Raw genomic sequence first — 23,943 nt, forward strand, 5'->3', positions numbered from 1 at the left:
CCAATGGACTGATTTGAATTACTGTGTAGTTAATGGCCAGTGACAATATTAATAATAACAATAGTAAAAATAATAACATTTTGAGTTAATATATGCTGGAAATTTTTCTATGCACTTAATATGTATTAATTCATTTAATTCTCACAGCAATTTTCTAAAATAGGATCTCTTTCCAGAGGATTTATTAATGAGGAAACCAAGGAACAAGGAAGTCAAGTAACTTTTTGAAGATTACATAGCTTGTTAGTGGTGACATTGGGATAATCATGGACAGCAACTTAATCATGAAAGATGCACTTGCATACTTAAAGAATGTGTCTGTTCGATGTGACCAATGGGGTTTAATTTCCAAAATATACAAACAGCTCATACAACTCTATAACAACAACCAAACAACCAAAAAAAAAAAACCCAATTGAAAAATGGGCAGAAAACCTAAATAGACAATTCTCCAAAGAAGAAATACAAATGGTCAATAGGCACATGAAAAGATGCTCAGCAGCACTAATCATTAGAGAAATGCAAATTGAAACTACAATGAGGTATCACCTTACACCAGTCAGAATGGCCACCATTATAAACTTTACAAATAACAAATGCTGGAGAGAATGTGGAGAAAAGGCAACCCTTGTACACTGTTGGTGGGAATGTAAGTTGATACAGCCACTATGGAAAACAGTATGGAGGTTCCTTAGAAAACTAAAAATAGAATTACCATATGATCCAACAATCCCACTCCTGGGCATATATCCAGAGAAAACTCTAATTCAAAAAGATACAGGCACCCCTATGTTCATAGCAGCACTATTCACAATAGCCAAGACATGGAAACAACCTAAATATCCATTGACAGATGAATGGATAAAGCAGATGTGGTACATATGTACAATGGAATATTACTCAGCCATAAAAAAGAATGAAATAATGCCATTCGCAGCAACATAGGTGCAAATAGAGATTATCATACTAAGTGAAATAAGTCAGAAAGAGAAAGACAAATACCATATGATATCACTTCTATGTGGAATCTAGAATATGATTGTGTCTAGAATATGACACAAATGAACCTATTTATGAAACAGAAACAGATTCACAGACATAGAGAACAGACTTGTGGTTGCCAAGGGGGACGGAGCAAGGGGAGGGATGGAGTGGGAGGTTGGGGTTAGCAGATGTAAACTATTATATACAGAATGGATAAACAGCAAGGTCCTACTGTATAGCACAGAGAACTATATTCAATCTCCTGTGATAAAGCACAATGGAAAAGAATATTTTTTTAAATGTATATATATATATAACCGAATCACTTTGCTGTACAGCAGAAATTAACACAACATTGTAAATCAACTATACTTCAATTTAAAAACAGAATATGTTTGTTAAAATATATGTGTCTTTAATGACTGAAATTCAGGGTAGTATAAGAAGGTGAAGCGAAAATTATCAGAAAGAGAACCCTGTGCTTTCTGCCCGTCTCATCCTTCCTTGGAGTTGGTGAGGACTTCAGTGACAGTGACACCAATAAAAGGCACTGAAGACGCGCTTGGACATAGGTATTAGGATAGAATCTTCGGCTCTTGTTTCTTTGTGTCTTCTATGAGGTGGCCCCTTCAGGACTTTTATGATGCCCTTCTAAACTCCTGTCCTTCATAGTAAGGCTAGAAATCTATGGTGACTATACTTTCTCCCCATCTCCCAAAGCAGTTTTCTAGGCAAATTTATCTCACTTGTTATCTTCTAAGGTTCAGGTAAATGTGTGCCAATCTATTCCTATTGGTTCAGTATCTTCTCATTCCTGGCTGTTTCTTGATCTTCTCTCTAGGCTAAGGTACCTGCCAAGATGCTCCACTTACAGGGTCCACAGATGCTGCAGATGCTAGAAAAATACTTAAGGAAGAGCCTCCCTGAGTCCTTAAAGGTGAGCATGGGACATTCTTAGGGAACCAAATGGTTGCGTCTTCTTGTAATAGCGGTGAGAAAGAGAATGAGCTTTTACTGAGCACCCATTCTGTGGCAGGAACTCACTCATGCTGCATCTCACATAGTTCACACCACCTCCTGGCAAGGGAGGTCTATTATACTCATGTCCCAGAAGAGGAAACAGGTCTCAGTAATATGACTTGCCTGATACTTTTAAGTGGCAAAAAAACCGCTCTCTGCAGACTCAAAAACATTTCCTTGATTTCTCTTTAAAAGGTTGATCTAAGTACATACTAATTTTTAAACATTTGTGCCTAAGGCAAGGTTAACCACCATGTACCTTCTTGGAACATTTAATAGGTCAACTCCTATTTCTTTGAAATCCAAAAGATTGTGCTCTATCCATGGAGGAGACCTAGAAATAATTATATACTATTCATTATTTTATTGCAGCAATATTTGTTACAAAGTGGCTGGATTTATGCACATTTTATATTTATTTTCATTTTTAACATTCAGAGGATTGATGAAACGAGTAAAATGCTTTTCTTTCATTTTTTTATTTTTTGGCCATGCATCTTGTGGAATCTTAGTTCCCCAATCCAGGATTGAACCCAAGCCCTCGGCAGTGAAAGCGTGGAGTCCTAACCACTGGACCACCAGGGAAGTGTCTAAACTGCTTTTTAAAAGCTCCTTTTACACCTAAAGATAGAAGCTTAAGTCACATGCAACCACTGCCCAGCACCAGCACCAATGGGGACCTCAAGGTCAAAACAACGCCAGCGCAGTTCATTAGTGGCAACAGAAAGCACTTATAGCCCTTACCTCATCCCAGCCACTGGGCTTTATCTGTGAACTCATATAAACTTCAAAACTCCCATATGAGGAGGGTATCCCTCTTCTCCCTATGTTGTAGATGATGCATCTGACCAAGGAAACTTAAATAACTTGCCCAACTGGTTACTGCTGAGGCCAGAAATATAATCCATTTACCCAATTTCAACTCACCTGAGCCTACCTGCATGCTTTGAGCAAAATAGGCCCTCCACTTCAGATGCTGTTAAGAATGAGGAGAAACTGGATCTCTCATGTATTGCTGGTGGGAATGTGAGACGTACAGCCACTCTTGAAACGCAATTTGTAAGTTTCTAACTAATCTTGCAACCAGCACACAACCAGCAATTACAATCCTGCACATTTGCCCCAGACAAATACAAGTTTATTTTCACACAAAACTATGTACATGAATGTCTATAACAACCTTATCCATCATAGTCAAAAGCTGAAAACAACTCAGATGTCCTTCTGTAGGTGAATGGCCAAATGAACGGTGGTACATCCATACTATGGAATACTACTAAATGACAAAGAAGAAATGACCTGTTGATACCTGCAACAATCTGGATGAAGCTCCAGAAAATTATGCTGAGTGAAAAAAAAAGCCAATCCCAAAGGGTTACATGCTACATGAGTCCATTTATATAAAGTTCTTGAAATAACAGAATTATAGAAATGGAGAAGAGATTGATGGTTGCTGGAGGTGAAGGAGGAGGTGAGCAGTGGAGGGTAATGGGTGTGACTCTAAAGAGCAACACGAGTGACCCTCGTGATGATGAAACTGTTCCACATCTTGACCGTATCAATGTCAAAACCCTGGTTGTGATATTCTACAGGCACAGAGACACTAGGTCTCTGCACTTTACCAAGTTCACACAGTAAGTAGCCAGGGTTTTATTCCAGGCAGGTTAACCCTTGAAGCCAAGTACTAACCATTATGCTCATCCACTGGGCATAACGCCTTGGACATTGGTCGATAAAGTTATATATTTCAATTTCTATTATTAGTTTTGTCAAGAACATGCACCCTAATCCCACCATGGGAGTTAGGTGGATGACAGTGACATCGCATTGGTTCTGTGGCTAAAAGGGCAGACTCAGCATCCAGCCTGCCTGGGTCTGTGCCTGTCTCTTCCACCATCAAGCTGTATGTCGAAACTACATCACTTAACTTTTACATGCTTTAGTTTTCTCATACACAAAGGGAGTAATGAGGGACCTCCCTGGTGACCCATGGTTAGGACTTGGCGCTTTCACTGCCCAGGGCCTGGGTTCGATCCCTGGTGGGGGAACTAAGATCCCACAAGCCGCACAGCCAAAAAAAAAAGAAGGGAGTAATGAGAGCTCTAACCTCTTGGGGTTATTGTCAGGATGAGAAGACTTTATGTTGAACAGGTGGAACTGTGCCTTGCATACAGAGAAGCTATGCAAATATTAGCCACTGTTATTACAGATCAGACCATAAATTTACAGTGGGGTGAACTGTGGATGCATCTTATGTGAGGCTAATGCTTTGAAAGACCTGGCATAATTTGGGGTGAGTTGAATCTATTCACCTTCCTCAATCTTAACCATTTGTAAACCATCCTTTTACTCTGGGGAAGAGAAAGGTAAGCATTCTTCTATGGGTAGACTATCTGGCTTTATTTTTATTTACTATAAAAGGACCAAAGAGACAATTGTCCCTGACCTTTAATTACTATAGCCTCCACTTATTGGTAGGAAATATTTACCTTTACTAGAGGATAATTTTAAAATATATGTTAAAAAGCCTTAAACATGTAGATAACTTTAGGCCCAGCAATCTCCCTTCTAAAAACCTTCCCTAAGCAAATATCAGGTACACATGCAGGGCTTCCCTGGTGGTGCAGTGGTTGAGAGTCCGCCTGCCGATGCAGGGGAAACAGGTTCGTGCCCCGGTCCGGGAAGATCCCACATGCCACAGAGTGGCTGGGCCCGTGAGCCATGGCCGCTGAGCCTGCGCGTCCGGAGCCTGTGCTCCACAACGGGAGAGGCCACAACAGTGAGAGGCCCACGTACCAAAAAAAAAAGAAAAAAAATTTCATTATGTCATAGAAATAAACCTTGTCCTGATCAAACAAGGCACTTTGCCATCTCTTCCTAATAAGCTGACATTCTCACTTTCTTGGGATACTGCAGGTTTATGGGACCGTCTTCCACATGAACCAGGGAAACACTTTCAAGCTAAAGGCCCTGGTGGACAAGTGGCCTGATTTTAATACAGTGGTTATCCGCCCTCAGGAGCAGGTAAGGTACTGGATGTGGAATGAATATGCATGTATGTTCATATTTGCTATGTGCTTACCATGCACCTGGCAATGTGGTAGACCCTGGGATTACAGAAATGAATCAAGGTGTTGGTTAACAAGTCCTTGTCCTCAAAAAGCCCACAGCCTGGAGGAAATTATAGATAAATCCACAGATAAATTACAGCGTCCTGTGAAACAGGCAGGATCAAAACACAGATAGCATCCTGCTGCTGCTTAAGACCAAACACACTTTGTCATTTCTTGCACCCAGTTTGTGGGAATAGAGGCAACCAGTGGGAGGTTGTGGTAATGTAGGATTATGTAGATGGTCACTTTTGTTAAAAGCATCAAAGGAGCATTTCCCAGGCTAGATTTCTGCATTGTAATAAATGAAACCCATTTTAAACCCTTAACCTAAGGGGAAAAAAATATTTCCTACCTTTTAGAAACACCAATTTTGAAACCACACCAACTCATTCATGCTAACTCAAAACTTCTCATTGTGATACTGTCTTCCCATTGAGATGCTGCAGGGTGTTATAACCTACTGTCATCAATAAAGCAAAAAAAACAGGGCAGGAAAAAGGCTATATGTGGTAGAGGTTGTAGGGGGAGGATCAGAAATGCTTCTTAGTAGAAATTTTACCAAAACTGGATGTTGAAGGCAAATAAGATTTTTCACATGGTGGCAGGGAAGGACTGCCCTCAAAGCAGAGAAAATAGTAGTTGCAAGGCATAAGGTCTGAAATAACAGAGTGAACTAAGGAAAACTGAGGAGCAAATGACATAGTTGGAATTGTTGTTTACATATTGTATGATAATTTTTTAATTAGTGAAATTGAATAGTTAAGACATTTCAAAAATAAAACATATAATGATATTTTAAAATATCAGGTAAAGGGCTTCCCTGGTGGCGCAGTGGTTGAGAGTCCGCCTGCCGATGCAGGGGACACAGGTTCGTGCCCCGGTCCGGGAAGATCCCACATGCCGCGGAGCAGCTGGGCCCGTGAGCCATGGCCGCTGAGCCTGCACATCCGGAGCCTGTGCTCTGCAAGGGGAGAGGCCACAACAGTGAGAGGCCCACGTACCGCAAAAAAAAAAAAAAAAAAAAAAAAAAAAAAAAAAATCAAGTAAAAATCTAAAATTTTAATATAAGTGTATTTTATAGAACTTATGTAGAAGTGAAATTGGTAAGAAATATTATTCAAAATAACCAAATTAAATAATCTGAAAATGAAGACTTTTAATTATTGGTAGAAACCTGAGCTACTTTCAAAAATACAGTCTTAAAAATAAGATTTGTCCACCTTTATGAGCGATTATTGACATATAAGATTTTGTAAGTATAAAATGTACAATGTGTAGATTTGATACACATATATCATTAAATGATTCCCACCATAGCTTTAGCTAACATTCCATCAGGTCACGTAATTACCATTTCTTTTTTTTGGTGAAAACATTCAAGATCTACTTTCTTAGAGACTTTCAAGTACAGCTGACCCTTGAACAACATGAGTTTGAACTCACAAGTTCACTTATATGTGGATTTTTTCAATAATTATATGCTACAGTACGATACCATCTGAGGATGGTTGAATCTGTGGATGCAGAACAGCAGATACAAGGGCTGACTGTAAAGCTATAGGCGGATTTTTAATTGCATGGAGAGTTGGGGTCCATAACCCCTGCATTGTTCAAGGGTCAACTGTATATAATACAGCCTTGTTAACTATAATCCCCATACTGTATATTAGATCCTCAGAATTTGTTTATCTGGTACAATAAATTTATTTATCTGGTACAAACTGGAAGTTTGTACCTTTTGATACCTCCACATTTCCCCCACCTAGGCCTCCCCAGCCTCTAGTACCCACCATCCAACTCTCTGTTTCTATGATTCAGCTTTTTAAGATTCCACACATAAAAAAGATCATCCAGTATTTGTCTTCCTCTGTCTGACTTATTTCACTTAGCATAATGCCTACAAGGTCTATCCATGTTGTCACAAATGGCAGGATTTATTTCTTTCTTGTGGCTGACTGAAATTCCATTGTAAAGATATGCCACATTTTCTTTATCCATTCTTTTTTTTTTTTTTTTTTTTTTGCGGTACGCGGGCCTCTCACTGTTGTGGCCTCTCCCGTTGCGGAGCACAGGCCCCGGACGCGCAGGCTCAGCAGCCATGGCTCACGGGCCCAGCCGCTCCACAGCATGTGGGATCCTCCCAGACCGGGGCACAAACCCGTGTCCCCTGCATCAGCAGGCAGACTCTCAACCACTGCGCCACCAGAGAAGCCCTATCCATTCATTTTTTGTTTCCATATTTTGGCTATTGTGAATAATGTTGCAATGAACATGGAGTGCAGGTATCTCTTTGAGATCCTGTTTTCATTTGCTTTGGCTATATACCCAGAATGGGATTCCTGATTCATATGACAGTTCTATTTTTAATTTTTGGAGGAACCTCCATACAGTTTACATAGTGGCTACACCAATTTAGATTCCCACCAACAGTGCACAGGGCTCCCTTTTCTCCAGAGTTTCCCCAGTACTTGTTATCTCTTGTCCTTTTGATGATAACCATTCTGGTATGTATGTGGTCTTGATTTGCATTTACCTGATAATTAGTGATGTAAAGCACTTTTTCATGTATCTGTTGGCCATTTGTATGTCAATTCCTCTGCCCATTTTTAATGGGATTGTTTGGGGTTTTTATATTATATTGTATGAGTTTTTAAAATATGTTTTGGGTACTAGCCCCTTATCTGATATGTGATTTGAAAGTATTTTCTCCCATTTGATAGGTGCCTCTTCATTTGTTGATTTTTTCTTTTGCTGTGAGAAGCTTTTTAGTTTGATGTAGTCCCAATTGTTGATTTTTTGCCTTCGTTACTTGTGCTTTTGGTGTCATATCCAAAACATCATTGCCAAGACCAATGTCAAGGAGCTTTATCTCTATATTTTCTTCTAGATTTTTACAGTTTCAGTACTTATGTTTAAGGCTTCAGTCCATTTTGAGTTAATTTTTTGAGTGGTGTAAGTTTCGTTCTTCTGCACATGCTTATTAAGCTTTCCCAATACCATTTATTAAAGAGATATTCTTTCCTGACTGAGTGTTCTTGGCTCTTTTGTCAAATATTAGTTGATCATATATGCGAGAGCTTATTTCTGGGCTCTCAATTCCATTCCATTTGTCTATGTGTCTATTTTCATGCCAATACCTTACTGTTTTGATTTCTACAGCTTTGTAGTATAGTTTGAAATCAGAAAGTATGACGCCTCCAGATTTGTTCTTATTTCTCAGGATTGCTTTGTCTAGTCAATCTTTTGTGGTTCCATATAAGTTTTAGGATTTTTTTTTCTATTTCTGTGAAAATGCTATGGGAATTTTAATAGAGGTTGCATTGAATCTACAGATGGCTTTGGGTAATATGATTATTTTAACAAAATTAATTCTTTCAATCCATGAAACCTTAAGCAATTCATTAACCATAAATCCAAAGGTATATCTTTCCATTTGTTTATGTCTTCTTAAATTTCTTTCATCAAAGTTCTGTAATAGCCTTCTCTTTTCTCTTGTTATCATTCTTGGCTTAAAGTCTATATTGTCTGATACAAATATAGCTATTCCTGCTCTCTTTTGGTTTCCATTTGTATGGTATGCCGTTTTCATCCCTTCACTTTGAGCCTATGTGTTTCCTTAAAGCTTAAAGTCTCGTAGGCAACACAGACTTGATCTTTTTTTTTTAATCCATCTAGCTACTCTATATATTTTGATTTGAGAATTGAATCCATTTACACTTAGAGTACTTATTGAGAGGTAAGAACTTATCAATGCCATCCTATTGTTTTCTGCTGTTTTGTAGTCCTCTTGTTCCTTTCTTCCTCTTGCAACCTTCCTTTGTGAACTGATGATTTTCTGTGGCGGTAAACTTTGATTCTTTTCTCTTATCTTTTGTAAATCTACTGTAGGTTTTTGCTTTGTGATACCATGAGGCTTATGTAAAATATATTACAAATATAACAGTCTATTTTACTCTGATAACAATTTAACTTTGATTGCATACAAAAACTCTATCCTTTTGCTCCCTCCATTTTATGTTTTTTTAATGTCAATATTTATATATTTTTTATATTGGATATCCATTAACAAATTATTGTAGCTATAGATATTTTAATATTTTGTCCTTTAATCTTTATACTAGGGTTAAGTGGCTAAAAACCATAACATTACTATATGAGAATATTCTGAATCTGACTATATGCTTACTTTTACCAGTATGCTGTATATTTTCATATGTTTTTATGTTACTAATTAGCATCCTTTCCTTTCAGCATGAAGACCTCCTTTTAGCATTTCTCTTTTTTTTTAAGAAGGAATCAGAACATTTTATTCGAGACAAATTTGAGGATTATAACCTGGGAAGAGCATCTCAGAAAGCTCTGAGAACTGTTCCCCTTTCAGTGTTTCTTGTAAGGCAGGTCTTTTGGTGATGAACTTCCTCAGTTTTTGTCTGTTCGTGAAAGTTAGTGAAACATCGAAAAAACTGTTCCAAGAGCAGAAGGAGACAGCAAGCCTCAGTGCTCAGTCAATTTTCAAGCTTCTTAATGAGTTTTATGGAGGGATAGAAAAATAATTTTAAATGGATGATCTTTGCTTGGTTTGAAAATTTAAAGCAATAACTGAGTTAGGAGTAGTTTTGTTCAGGACATTTTTCATTGTTAATTGAATCAGGGAGTCCTTGACTTGATCTCATAATGTAAATAATCCTTTAATAAAATCAATACAATGAAAAAGCTAATATTTTAGTATTTAAAAGTATCATAAGATAATGGAACCCTGAAAACGAATATGGCAATCACTAAATACAAGCATTTTGGTTGATTCTACTTTTCCCAACCCAAACAGGAGATGACAGATGACCTGGATCACTACACCAATACTTACCAAGTCTACTCCAAGGACCCTAAGAAATGTCAGGAATTCCTTGGTTTGCCAGAAGTCATCAACTGGAAGCAACATTTGCAGATTCAAAGTAAGGGAACTGGGATGTGTGCTGGCTACTGAGATCTCCCATGTCTGTATGTATTGTCACTTTTCATTTTGAACTACAGCCCTACATCCTCTATATCTTTACTCCAAGTCCTAGACACTCAGCCTGCTGTCCATTCTTTCTCTCAGCTGCCACCACTACCTCCATAGTTGTTAGTTCACAAACGTATTTGGGAGCCTCCCAGGTGAAATCTGAAACCAGCCCCCATATACATGTATGGCAAGGAGAGACCTAAGAAAGGGGCAGACCACTACCGATTGGTAGGTGGCAAGTTTAATAAGCAGGGGAACTTCCAGGCTTGTCTCCTGCAGGAGACTGCAGGGTGAGTATATCACCTCACCCACCTGCCAAAATCTTAAACATTTATATAGTGGCCTTAACTGGGTTCAGTCATGTACCCAATCCAGATATCTCAACACCACATTTCAATCTCAAGGCTGTGTCCTTGGAGCAGCTTCTGGGAGCTGGGAAGGCAAGTGGGAAGCACATTCCAAGGAGGGGAGGGAGTGGGGAACCTCCAGTTGCCTGGGTCCAGCTCATGAGTCAACAGGTAATACGTCTTCTTGATGATCTCCTCCAACGATAGTGAATTAGAACTTGAAGACTGCAGTACATGGGGTTTACATAGGAAATCATGAATAACATAATTTCTTACTAGCTAAGGATTCGTGGTTTATTCCAGGATCTATTAGAGAGCTTGAATATGGGAGCACAGCTCTCCTTCTGTCTCAGCTCCGTTTTATCATTGTCTTATTTACGAAGGAGGAATTTAGTAGTTAAGAATGTATTTGGGAATTCCCTGGTGGTCTCTGTGCTCTCACTGCCAGAGGCCCAGCCCAGGTTCGATCCCTGGTCGGGGAACTAAGATTCCGCAACAAAGATCTCCCAAGCTATTGTGCGGCCAGAGGGGGGGAAAAAAGTATTCTCTGGAGTCAGACTACCTAAAATTGTGACCTTGTTGGGCCTGTTAGTAGTTATGTGACCTAAGGCAAGGAACAACCTCTCTGTGGATCAGTTTCCTTATGTATAAAAATGAGGATTAGAAGAGTACCCCAAACATAAGCCATTTAAAGATTGAATAAGATCTTGAATGAGAAGTGCTTAGCACTATGCCTGATTTTATCAGCTAGGTTTTCAAACCATCCCCAAATAATGACTGCAAACCACAATCATTTATTAGCTCACGATTTTGTGGGTCAGCAATTTGGACTAGACACAGCTGGGTGATTCTTCTGCTGGTCTCTCCTAGATTCACCCATGTAGCTGTAGTCAGCTGGGGGTTTTCAATGAGCTGGTAGGACTAAGTTAGCCATAATCTCAAGTTTGGCTGTTAATGCTGGCTTTGTCTGTGCTGGCTACTCACTGTGCTGATCAAGTGGCTTGGGTGATGTATAGAAGTCACAGGTTCTCAAGAGCAGAGAGAAAAGGCAAACCTCCATGCATAGTCCCTTTTCAAGCTTTTTACTGATTCATGTTTGTTATTTTTCTATTGGCCAAAGCAAGTTTCATGGTCAATCCCATAGTCAGTTAAGGAGAAAAAAATGAAGATAGTGAAGAGGAACAAACTCAGACCACTGTAGCAGCAATCTGCTGCAGTGAGTGCATAGAATTTTTCAATCAATTTTGGTTATTATCTTTATACCTCATCTCTTTTGATGGTCATAACTGTACTGTGATGTATTCAGGAATTGTAGTATTATCCCAATTTTGAATTATTTTTAAATATGAGAGTGATTTGCCGTTATCCCATAGAAGTCTTTTCATGATGGACACAAGTTTTAATAATTCGAAACCTGCAAACTTTGGAGCCGTTGGACAGCTTTTTCCTGACACTTAAAGGAACAATGATATCTCATATAATTCATTTCCTCCATCTAGGTTCACAGTCCAGCCTGGATGATGTGATAAAAAATCTGGCGGCTATTAAATTGGGCAAGGTGAAGCGAACACAGTGCTTTCTCTATATGGTCTCTGAGACAGCAAAGAAATTGGCGACTTCCTTCCTGGATGCAAAAAACGTATCACCCAATGGTGATAAATACAAGTCCATGTAAGTCTGAAAGAAGTTGCTCTGGGGAATTCCCTGGTGGTCCAGTGGTTAGGACTCTGCACTTTCACTGCCTGCCGAGGGCACGGGTTCAATCCCTCTGGTCTGGGAACTAATTAAGATCCCACCCACAGGCTGCGCAGTGCGGCAAAAAACAAAAACAAAACAAAAAAGAAAGAAGCCTCGTATCTGTCACTACTGAATTAGCCAGCACATTCTAGGACAGTCGCAAAAAAGCACAACAAACTGGGGTGGCTTAAAACAGCAGAAATTTATTCTCACAGTTCTGGAGGCCAGAAGTCCCAAGTCCATGGGTTGGCGAGCCTCTGTTCCCTTCAAAGCCTCTAGGAGGGAATCCTTCCTTGCCTCTTCCAGATTCGGGTGGTTCTAGGCATTCCTTGGCTTGTGGCTTTGATACCAACCAGGGTTCTTGGCCTTCCCCGATCAATAGAAATTGATTAGAGGCCAGACAAGAAGTTCAGGTAAGGCTTTATTGGGAGCCTGCTGCAGCAGCGGGGAGAGAGAACAAACAACAGGTTCCCTTGCTTGCTTGCTGAGGCAGGGGGTTGAGCTGGCTCCTTATATGGGGTGACGGTAGGGGTGTGTCCAGAGGTCGGGCCGGAGGGGTGGCTTAGGTGTTTTGCCCACCCCTTTGGTGGTGGTGTGTGCAGGGGGCATGCACAGTACCCAGCTTTTGCTCCCGCCACCCTGTTTTTTGCTCCTGGCTCTTCAGAAGTGGGAACTGGGCGTTTTTGGTCTTTTTGTCCCTTTGTCCATAATTTGCCCCAACTGCACATGCACACAGTTATTTTTAGTTTCTTATAGTTTCTTTGTATTTTGTTGCCCGAGGAGAAGTTTGTCCAGGTGCAAGCATTGCAGCACTGCAGCAAAGGGTTCCAGGTCCCAGCCTGTCTCAGCTTCATCACTCTCATTTCTGAATTTGCCTTCACATGGGCTTCTCTGTGTGTGTTTGTGTCTTTTCTTCTGTCTATTATAAGGACAGCTTTTATGGGATTAGAGGCCCACTGGATAATCCAGGATGATTTCATGTTGGGATGCTTCATGTACTTACACCTGCAAGGATGCTTTTTCTAAATAAGGTCACATTTTCAGGTTCCAGGTGGGCACACCTTTTGAGTGGACACACCATTCAACCCACTATGCCTCTTACCTTCTCTTCCAGCTTTTGCTTTAGTCTCCTAACCATCCATTTTCTGCCAAGCAGCCAGAGTAATCTTTTTTTTTTTCAAATGCACATTAGACCATGTTCTTCCCCTGCTTAAAAGACTCGAGTACTTCCCATCTCACTTGGAAATAATTTGGAACTCCAACATGACCCTATAAGAGCCAACACCCATCTACTTTTTTTTTTTTTTTTTTTTTTGCGGTACGCGGGCCTCTCACTACTGTGGCCTCTCCCATTGCAGAGCACAGGCTCCGGACGCGCAGGCTCAGCGACCATGGCTCACGGGCCCAGCCGCTCCACGGCATGTGGGATCCTCCCAGACTGGGGCACGAACCCGTGTCCCCTGCATTGGCAGGCGGACTCTCAACCACTGCGTCGCCAGGGAAGCCCCCACCCATCTACTTTTTAGACCTCACCTCCTCTCTTGCTTACTGCCCCCAACAACACTGGTCTTCCTCCTGCCATTGATCATTGTAAGCTCAGGCTTTTTTTTTTTTTTTGAATTGTATTTTATTTTATTTTTTATACAGCAGGCTCTTATTAGTTATCTATCTTATATATATTAGTGTATATATGTCAAACCCAATCTCCCACTTCATCCCAACCCCCCATCCACCTTTCCCCCACTGCTGTCCATATGTTTGTTCTCTACATCTGTGTCTCTATTTCTGCCTTGCAAACAGGTTCATCTGTACCATTTTTCTAGATTCCACATATATGCATGAATATACGATATTTTTCTCTTTCTGACTTACTTTACTCGATATGACAGACTCGAAGTCCATCCACATCTCTACAAATGACCCATTTTCGTTCCTTTTTATGGCTGAGTAATATTCCAGTGTATATATGTACCACATCTTCTTTTTTTTTTTTTTTTTTTTTTGTGGTACGTGGGCCTCTCACTGTTGTGGCCTCTCCCATTGCGGAGCACAGGCTCCGGACGCACAGGCTTAGCAGCCATGGCTCACGGGCCCAGCCGCTCTGCGGCATGTGGGATCTTCCCAGACCAGGGCATGAACCCATGTCCCCTGCATCGGCAGGTGGACTCTTAACCACTGCGCCCAGGGAAGCCTGCATGTGTCTTTTTGAAGTATGGTTTTCTCTGTGTATATGTCCAGTAGTGGGATTGCTGGGTCATATGGTAATTTTATTTTTAGTTTTTTAAGGAATCTCCATACTGTTCTCCATAGTGGCTATATCAATTTACATTCCCACCAACAGTGCAGAAGGGTTCCCTTTTCTCCACAACCTCTCCAGCATTTGTTGTTTGTAGATTTTCTGATGATGCCCATTCTAACTGGTATGAGGTGATACCTCATTGTAGGTTTGATTTGCATTTCTCTAATAATTAGTGATGTTGCGCATCTTTTCATGTGCTTCTTGGCCATCTGTATGTCTTCTGTGGAGAAACGTCTATTTAGGTCTTCTGCCCATTTTTTTGGATTGGGTTGTTTGTAAGCTCAGGCCTTTTGAGTCAGCTTTTCCCTCTGCCCCCACCCCACCCAATCCTGACACACATGACTTCTTCTGCTGTTCAGAACTGCTCAAATGTCACCTTCCAGAGAAGCCAGGCCAGACCACTCCACCTAAAATCACTTCCCAGTTATTTTCCACACATGACCCACTTTTATTTTCTTTGTAGCACTTATGATTATTTGAAATTAGCTAATTTAGTTAACGGTCTTACTTACTGGATGTTTGAACTCTCCCCAACAACGTTGCAAACCCCACGAGAGAGAGCAGGTACCTTCCCTGTCCTGTTCACTGATAGATCTTCCACAGCTAAAACAATGCCTGGTATATAGGAGGTATTTAATAAATGTGTTCAGTAAATTCACTTGACAAATTTTTCCAATAAAGAGAATTTTAACAAATAATATATTTTCCCCCATTGATGTCCAGTCTAACACTGAATAGAACTGAACACTGACGGTGGAGATTGGAGCTGAAGATGCCCAATCCCATGGCCTTCCGTTTGTACTCCTGGGAGAGTTTTATTCACTTTGTATCAAAGAATCTCTCTGGATCCCCTTGTCTGCACTGTAGCATAGACAGGATGGGAGATGTTATCCCCATTTTCCTGACAGAAAACAGACTTAGATGATGAAATAGCTTGTTCAGGTCACATGGATGGTTAAGGGCATAGTGGGCTTGAGTCTAGATCTCCTAGTTCCACCTTGTGGGCTCTTTCCAGGACACCTCCCAAAGCCCCTTTACAGCCTGCAGATGCCATCAGATTCAGTGTTCTGTGCCTTGAGGGCTGCCTGAACTTCATGTCACTGCCCCTTTCTGGACTTCAGCCTCCCCACTTGCTCAACATGGCAGCCAAGGACCTTCGGACATCGACATTTTAAGCTCTGGCTTCACTGCTTGCTAGCATGTGCTTTGGGGCACTTGTTTATATCTCTGCAACTTTTTCCTTCTGTGTAAAATAAGGATAAGTACACCTGCCCTATCTAGGTTGGAAGGTTGCAGCAGAGGCCAAATGAAACAATTGTAGCTAATTTCTGTAGAGGATTTATTATCTCCCAGGTGCTTGTTCTAAGCCCCTACATCCATTGACTCATTTAAGCCTCACAATGATTCTATAAAGGAGGTGTGATTATCATCCTTATTTATTAGATGAAGAAATAGAGGAAGTGGGAAATGAAGTAATCAGCCCCAAATCACCCAAGGAGTCAGATTATGAATCCAGACAGCCTGGCTCCAGAGCACTTATGCTTAAATATGCTCCTATTCCCCTCTCAGAACAATTGGGGTAGGGGACAAATAAAATACTCCACAGTACATGTGATATTGTTACCAAGCCAAACTTGGGTCCACTTGCAGTAAAGCCAATCTGACACTGGGTTGTAGTGAAGGAAAGTACAGCATTTATTGCAGGGCACCAAGCAAGGAGAATGGGCAGCTCATGCTCAAAAGACTCAAACTCCCCAATGGCTTTCAGGGAAGGGGTTTTAAAGTCAGTGTGAGGGAGGATGCTGCAGGGTTATGGTCAGCTTGTGCACAATTCTCAGATTGGTTGTCATCAAGGTGAAGTTTCAAGCATCATCAACCTTCTAGTTTCAACCAGTCTAGGGTCTATGTTCTTGAGATCAGCTGTTTTCATCTGGTGGGGATCTGCTTCCTGTAAAAACAACTTAGAAATGTGTGTCAGGCCCTTATCAATATCTTGCAGGGAATTGTGAGTTCAGTGATTCTGCCATGTGGCAGATTTATAGTCTAAATTGTTACCAGTTTCTCAGCCCAACAGCTCTTCTGTTTCTAGATCATCACATTTTCTAATCATTAACTCTGAAGTTAGCCTTTTGACACTCAAGGGAGTCCTGGGAGACTAAAGCAAAAGGTTTTTATTTCAAAGGACAGGGATAAACAGGCTTGTATACAGTTTCAATATTATGGGCTATTCTTTCCTCTTGTTCCCAATAGCCATCAAAAGGTGTTGAAACTCTCATCCCTTGATCCTACCCACGCTGCCTTGGTGAATAAATTCTGGAATTTTGGTGGCAATGAGAGGAGCCAGCAATTCATCGAGCGCTGTATCCGGGCCTTCCCCACCTTCTGCCTGCTGGGGCCTGAGAGGACCCCTGTATCCTGGGCCCTGATGGACCAGACAGGAGAGATGCGGATGGCAGGCACCATACCTGAGTACCGGGCCCAGGGCCTCATCACCTACCTCATCTATGTCCAGATTCAGGCTCTAGACAAACTTGGCTTCCCCATGTATTCCCATGTAGATAGGGCCAATCACATCATGCAAAAACTGAACTTCAAACTGCAGACTATCTCCGTGGACTCTGACTGGAACCAGTGGAACTTTGTGCCTCTGTGAAGCAGCCCTGAACACAAGACAGTGTGGAATGGACAGGGCATGTGGCTGGAGGAGCTGATGGGTGATGGAGAGAGGAGAGAGGGAATAAACTACAATCAGTAGTAATGAAGGGTCCTGAGCTCTGAGGAAGCAGTGATGGGTAGTGAACAGGATAGCCTCAGTCTCTGTGCTCAAATACCTCCCAGGATTACCTTAGTTTCCTCAGTAGGAAATAGGCCAGGCACCCCAGCTGTCTGGCTGGTACAGCTCCCACACTTACAGCATCCTAGTCATGCTTTATACTTAGGTGCATGCTTTTCTACATTGTTCTTCCTGGAACTATTAGCTCATTGACCCTTTCCAATTTGCCAGAAGGATTGTAATAATTTGTGGGTTCTAGGACTTTTTCCCTCTGGCTTTCTATGTTTTGTTTTTAATTGACTGGAGAGTCACATGTCTTCTGAGTAGCTCTTTGAATATCCTCCTTTCCCAGGTCACTTCTTAAGCCTTGTATTATAATCACATTAAATGTACTATACACACACCCCATACATTTTTATATCTATAGATATAGATGGTATATATGTGTGTGTGTGTGTGTGTGTGTAATGCAGCAGAGATAATTAAAACAAAAAGACTGACTGGCATTAATATCTTCTTTTGCAACTCCTACTCCAGGAAAGAGATACTAACATTGTTTCTGTCCTCTGAAATTGCACAAGGTGAGAGCTGGGAATTTCAGATTTACTGGGGGCTTACTGAGGACTAGCCTGGGAAACAGTTTCTCAGATAGCTCTGAGGAACTCCTCCAAAGAGGTAAGGTGGAAAAGAATGGTACAAATGAACTTATTTACAAAACAGAAACACACTCACAGATTTAGAGAAGGAATTTATGGTTACTGGGGTGGGGTGGGGTGGGGGAGGGGGAAGAGTGGGGGAGAGGATATTTAGGGAGCTTAGGATTGACATGTACACACTGCTATATTTAAAATGGATAACCAGTCCTAGCCACGGCAATCAGAGAAGAAAAAGCAATAAATGGAATACAAATTGGAAAAGAAGTAAAACTGTCACTATTTGCCAGTGACATGATACTATACATAGAAAATCCTAAAGATGCCACCAGAAAACTACTAGAACTAATCAATGAATTTGGTAAGGTTGCAGGATACAAAATTAATGCACAGAAATCTCTGGCATTCCTACACACCATCAACAAAAAATCAGAAAGAGAAATTAAGAAATCACTCCCATTTACCATTGTAAGAAAAAGGATAAAATATCTAGGAATAAACCTGCCTAAGGAGGCAAAAGACTTGTACTCAGAAAATGATAAAACACTGATGAAATAAATCAAAGATGACATAAACAGATGGAGAAATATACAATGTTCTTGGATTGGAAGAATCAATATTGTGAAAATGACTATACTGCCCAAAGCAATCTACAGATTCAGTGCAATCCCTATCAAACTACCAATGGTATTCTTCACAGAATTAGAACAAAAAATCTTACAATTCGTATGGAAATACAAAAGACCCCAAATAGCCAAAGCAATCTTGAGAAAGAAAAACGGAGTTGGAGAAATCAGGCTCCCTGACTTCAGACTATACCACAAAGCTACAGTAATCAAGACAGTATGGTACTGGCATAAAAACAGAAATACAGGCCAATGGTACAGGATAGAATGCCCAGAGATAAACCCATGCACATATGGGCACCTAATTTATGACAAAGGAGGCAAGAACATACAATGGAGAAAAAACAGCCTCTTCAATAAGTGGTGCTGGGAAAACTGGACAGCTACATCTAAAAGAGTGAAATTAGAACACTCCCTAACACCATACACAAAAACAAACTCAGAATGGATTAAAGACTTAAATGTAAGACCAGACACTATAAAACTTTTAGAGGAAAAACAAACACTCTTTGACATAAACCACAGCAAGAGCTTTTTTGACCCACCTCCTAAAGTAACAGAAATAAAAACAAAAATAAACAAGTGGAACTTAATTAAACTTAAAAGCTTTTGTACAGCAAAGGAAACCATAAACAAGACAAAAACACAACCCTCAGAATGGGAGAAAATATTTGCAAATGAAACAACAAAGGATTAATCTCCAAAATATACAAACAACGCATGGAGCTCAATATCAAAAAAATGAACAATCCAGTTAAAAAATGGGCAGAAGACCTAAATAGACATTTCACCAAGGAAGACATACAGATGGCCAAGAGGCACATGAAAAGATGCTCAACATCACTAATTATTAGAGAAATGCAAATTAAAACAACAATGAGATATCACCACACGCCAATCAGAATGGTCGTTATAAAAAAGCTAGAAACAATAAATGCTGGAAAGGATTTGTTGAAAAGGGAAGCCTCCTACACTGTTGGTGGGAATGTAAATTGATATAAGCACTATGGAAAATAGTATGAAGGTTCCTTAAAAAACTAAAAATAGAACTACCATATGACCCAACAATCCCATTACTGGGCATATACCTGAGAAAACCATAATTCAAAAAGAGACATGCACCCCAATGTTCATTGCAGCACCTTTTCCAATAGCTAAGACATGGAACCAACCTAAATGTCCATTGACAGATGAATGGATAAAGAAGATGTGGCACATATATACAATGGAATATTACTCAGCCATAAAAAGAAATGAAATTGAATTATTTGTAGTGAGGTGGATGGACCTAGAGTCTGTCATACAGAGTGAAGTAAGTCAGAAAGAGAAAATCAAATACCATATGCTAATGCATATATATGGAATCTTAAAAAAAATGGTATTGACGAACCTAGTTGCAGGGCAGGAACAAAGAGGTAGACATAGAGAATGGACTTGATGACATGGGGTGGGAGGGCGAAGCTGGGGTGAAGTGAGAGTAGCATCGACATATATACACTACCGAATGTAAAACAGTTGGCTGGTGGGAAGCAGCAGCATAGCACAGGGAGATCAGCTCGGTGCTTTGTGACCACCTAGAGGGGTGGGATAGGGAGGATGGGAGGGAGGCTGAAGAGGGAGGGGATATGGGAACATGTGTATGCATATGGCTGATTCGCTTTGTTGTGCAACAGAAACTAACACAGTATTGTGAAGCAATTATACTCCAATAAAGATGTATTAAAAAAGAAGAAGAAAATTTGATAATACCTATAAAAAATAAAAAATAAAATGGATAACCAACCAGGACATACTGTATAGCACAGGGAACTCTGCTCAATATTATGTAACAACCTAATTGGGAAAAGAATTTGAAAAAGAATAGATACATGTGTATGTATAACTGAATCACTATGTTGACAACTGAAACTAACACAACATTGTTAATCAACTGTATTCCAACATAAAATAAAAAGTTAAAAAAAAGAGGTAAGGGGGGAGGTCAGCATATATGTAATTTTGGAGAAGGGGTACGTGCAATCAAGCACACTTTTTCTTTTTTTCAGATCTTTATTGGAGTATAAATGCTTTACAATGTTGTGTTAGTTTCTGCTATACAACAAAGTGAATCGGCTATATGTATACATATATCCCCATATCCCCTCCCTCTTGAGCTTCCCTCTCACTCTCCCTATCCATCCCTCTAGGTCATCACACAGCATTGAGTTGATCTCCCTGTGCTATGCAGCAGCTTCCCACTAGCCATCCATTTTACATTTGGTAGTGTATATATGTCAATGCTACTCTCTCACTTCGTCCCCAGCTTCCCCTTCCCCACCATGCCTTCAAGTCCATTCTCTACATCTGCTTGTTTATTCCTACCCTGCCACTAGGTTCATCAGTACTGCTTTTTAAAATTCCATATATACGTGTTAGCATACGGTATTTATTTTTCTCTTTATGACTTACTTGACTCTGTATGACACACTCTAGGTCCATTCACCTCACTACAAATAATTCAATTTTGTTCCTTTTTATGGCTGAGTAATATTCCATTGTATATATGTGCCACATATTCTTTATCCATTCATCCTTGATGGACACTTAGGTTGCTTCCATGTCCTGGCTACTGTAAATAGTGCTGCAATGAACATTGTGGTACATGTATCTTTTTGAATTATGGTTTTCTCAGGGTATATGCCCAGTAGTGGGATAAGCACACTTCTTGGTAAGTCACCGTTAGTCACAAGGAACAGATACCTCCGTGAATGATTTTCGTGCTTTTCTAATTATGGGAAGGTGTAAGAATTGGGGTTCATAAAAGTTTCTCCTGATAATATCTAACTATCTGAAGACCTGTTCTGCCAGTTTTGCCAGAGCACAAGTGTCTCGTTACTGATCTCTGCCCTGAATTGTTTTCAGGGGGTGTGTTGAAGGTCAGCAACTGCAGTGGCTAATGACTGGATCCTTGTAGAACCAGACGGCAAGTGACATTCTTTAGCTGGGATTTCTAAAAGCTCAGCTTCCTTAATCCCCCTCCTCCAGTCTGCATGTAATAAAGAGATTCCTTGTTTGGTTGTGGAAGCTTAATCTATGTGGTCCATGAAGGGAAATGAGTATAGGGAAAGGAGGAAGTGGGGGCACTCAGATCCAGAACAGGGAGTATCGATTATCAGGGACAGGGGTAGGGGAGGCTCTGTGGAGGGAGGAGACTAAGCAGCAGCACATTACTGTGAGATACTTGCTCCCTCTGTGGTGTGACTAAGAGTCTTCTGGGAGACTCATTGGTGAGGCCACCAGACAATTCATCTCTGAGTCTCCCTGGGAAGACTGTCCCAACACTGCCAGAAAAGAGCACCTACTTGAAGGAGAAAAGAAAGAAAGAGAATGACCCCAGTTTGAGACTTGGGACCACCACAGCCCAATTCCTTAACACATCAAAATAACAGCTGTGCCCTTTATACTTGAGTATCAGCTAAAGCACCACCCCCAGGATGGCCCTGACGTCAGCAAAGGAAAAGGGGGTTTTGTGACCCTGGAGTAGGGACAGGAGACATCATGACACTCAATAGAGAAAAAAGACCTCATCATACCAGACAGAGAAAGAGAGAGGATAAATGTCATGCTCCTCGGGCTATAGGGGGATTGATTACTACCTCTTGATGTGCAGCTGGGGAGAGAAAGGTTGATTTTTTTTTTTTTTTTTTTTTTTTTTTTTGCAGTACGCGGGCCTCTCACTGTTGCGGCCTCTCCCGTTGCGGAGCACAGGCTCCGGACGCGCAGGCTCAGCAGCCATGGCTCACGGGCCCAGCCGCTCCGCGGCATGTGGGATCTTCCCGGACCAGGGCACGAACCCATGTCCCCTGCATCGGCAGGCGGACTCTCAACCACTGCGCCACCAGGAAAGCCCCTTGATTTTGCATTTATCAGTTAGCTGACTTCAAATGAAATTATCTGAGAGGAGTGCTACTAACACACATTTGAAAGGGTTCATAGGTACACGAGAGGGGAGAGAAGGAAAAGCCTGCTGTGGTAGAGATTAGTCTGTTAGCTCTTCCAGCCCAAACCACAAATCCTGACGGTATTTGTTCTGCAGTTCCAAAGAGTTCTTTGAGTCCTTCAGGTCATATTTACTTTCCCCTCTAGGCTAAAGCTGCCACAGGATGATGAAAACATAGGGGTTCTCATCTACTCTTTTAAATTCACTCCATGAATTTTATTATTCTATTTACTAGTCACTTATGGCTCCAACTTTTAACAATTCCTTTTTAGTAGACTGTAAGTTACATGTAGATCCATTTCTAAAGTTATTTATATATTAGATACTTTAAAACATCCCAAACTGTCTTTATAAATTCCATTTTCTTTTTAAAGACTTCATCTGGCAACAAATAGAACAATTCTAAATAGCATAATTTGCATAAATCTAATATTCAAAATTTATGAATACAATAAATTCAGTGAATCTAAGGTTATCTTAGATTTTTCAAATGTTCACATGAATTTAGTAATAGCCTAACTTAAAATCATAACTCTAAATCAATTACCAAGATACACATTTCTAGTTAAACTTAAAAGGCAATCAGTCTAATAGGTCAAATTCTCTCACAAGTAACAAGTATATAAAATATTAAATATGCAGAGCTTCCTTCTTAGCTAAAAATATTAGAACTATGCATCTGATTCTCCTAAACATTTGTATATTAATTCTAATTCTTATAAGAATGGAAAGATGCATACTTATTATGGAAGATCTTACCATCTTGGGTTATTGAAACTTTGACTACCAGCCAGACAGGAGAATGGCAGGATTTGTGTTTGTCACCATAATGGGACACAATAAACCTGATATATAGACATTACATCAGTAATATCATAACTTCAAGAAGAGAGTGGTCACTAAACTTACACCTCAGGAATGGAGTTATAAACATTATCCAGTTCTTCTGTCTACTCATATAATTCTTCATCTCCATCTAGACTGATCATTTGACTGGGTTTTAAATATTTCAGATATATAAATATATTTCTCAATTTAAATACACAGCCCCTTGCATTTGATGGATTCTTAAGAAATGCAAATATAACAGAGCTTTGTAGCTAATAAAATCTTTCATTCTTTCATATTCTTAGGACCATACAACTACTAAGGATGTTTAAAATGAACAGAATTTTGCATATTTCACATGGTTTTATCAGCTTGAGGCAATGTCCATCAAGGTCATTCTACTGTCATCCCTCTTTGAGCTAGAAAACACATTCTATCTAGATGGACACCTTCAACCAAGCAATCAAAATTACCACCAACATCATGTGTCTTGATGTGATACACTGAGGAAAACACAGTCTCATTCATGTTGTATATCTTGCATAAACTTAATCAATTAATGAGGAAACAACCATTCAAACC

General features: G+C 40.3%; 1 protein-coding gene across 1 annotated transcript; it reads left to right on the plus strand.

Moving 5' to 3' along the window:
- Positions 1-1,843: 1,843 nt before the first annotated feature.
- On the plus strand, positions 1,844-17,155 carry LOC132493725 (glycine N-acyltransferase-like). Its single transcript, XM_060104499.1, has 5 exons — positions 1,844-1,921; positions 4,921-5,028; positions 9,943-10,069; positions 11,966-12,137; positions 16,753-17,155. Exons 1-5 carry the CDS (start codon positions 1,844-1,846, stop codon positions 17,153-17,155), a joined length of 888 nt encoding a protein of 295 aa, XP_059960482.1.
- Positions 17,156-23,943: the final 6,788 nt, after the last annotated feature.

The sequence above is a fragment of the Mesoplodon densirostris genome, chromosome 7 (assembly GCF_025265405.1).
Source record: "Mesoplodon densirostris isolate mMesDen1 chromosome 7, mMesDen1 primary haplotype, whole genome shotgun sequence".
Lineage (NCBI taxonomy): Eukaryota > Metazoa > Chordata > Mammalia > Artiodactyla > Ziphiidae > Mesoplodon > Mesoplodon densirostris.

Bases quoted from the DNA above. Each gene is read 5' to 3' on its own strand.
- LOC132493725 (XM_060104499.1), top strand. From the start codon at position 1,844: ATGCTCCACTTACAGGGTCCACAGATGCTGCAGATGCTAGAAAAATAC. The intron at 1,922-4,920 runs GTGAGCATGGGA...GGGATACTGCAG, and splicing joins GCCTCCCTGAGTCCTTAAAG to GTTTATGGGACCGTCTTCCA. The intron at 10,070-11,965 runs GTAAGGGAACTG...TCCTCCATCTAG, and splicing joins GCAACATTTGCAGATTCAAA to GTTCACAGTCCAGCCTGGAT.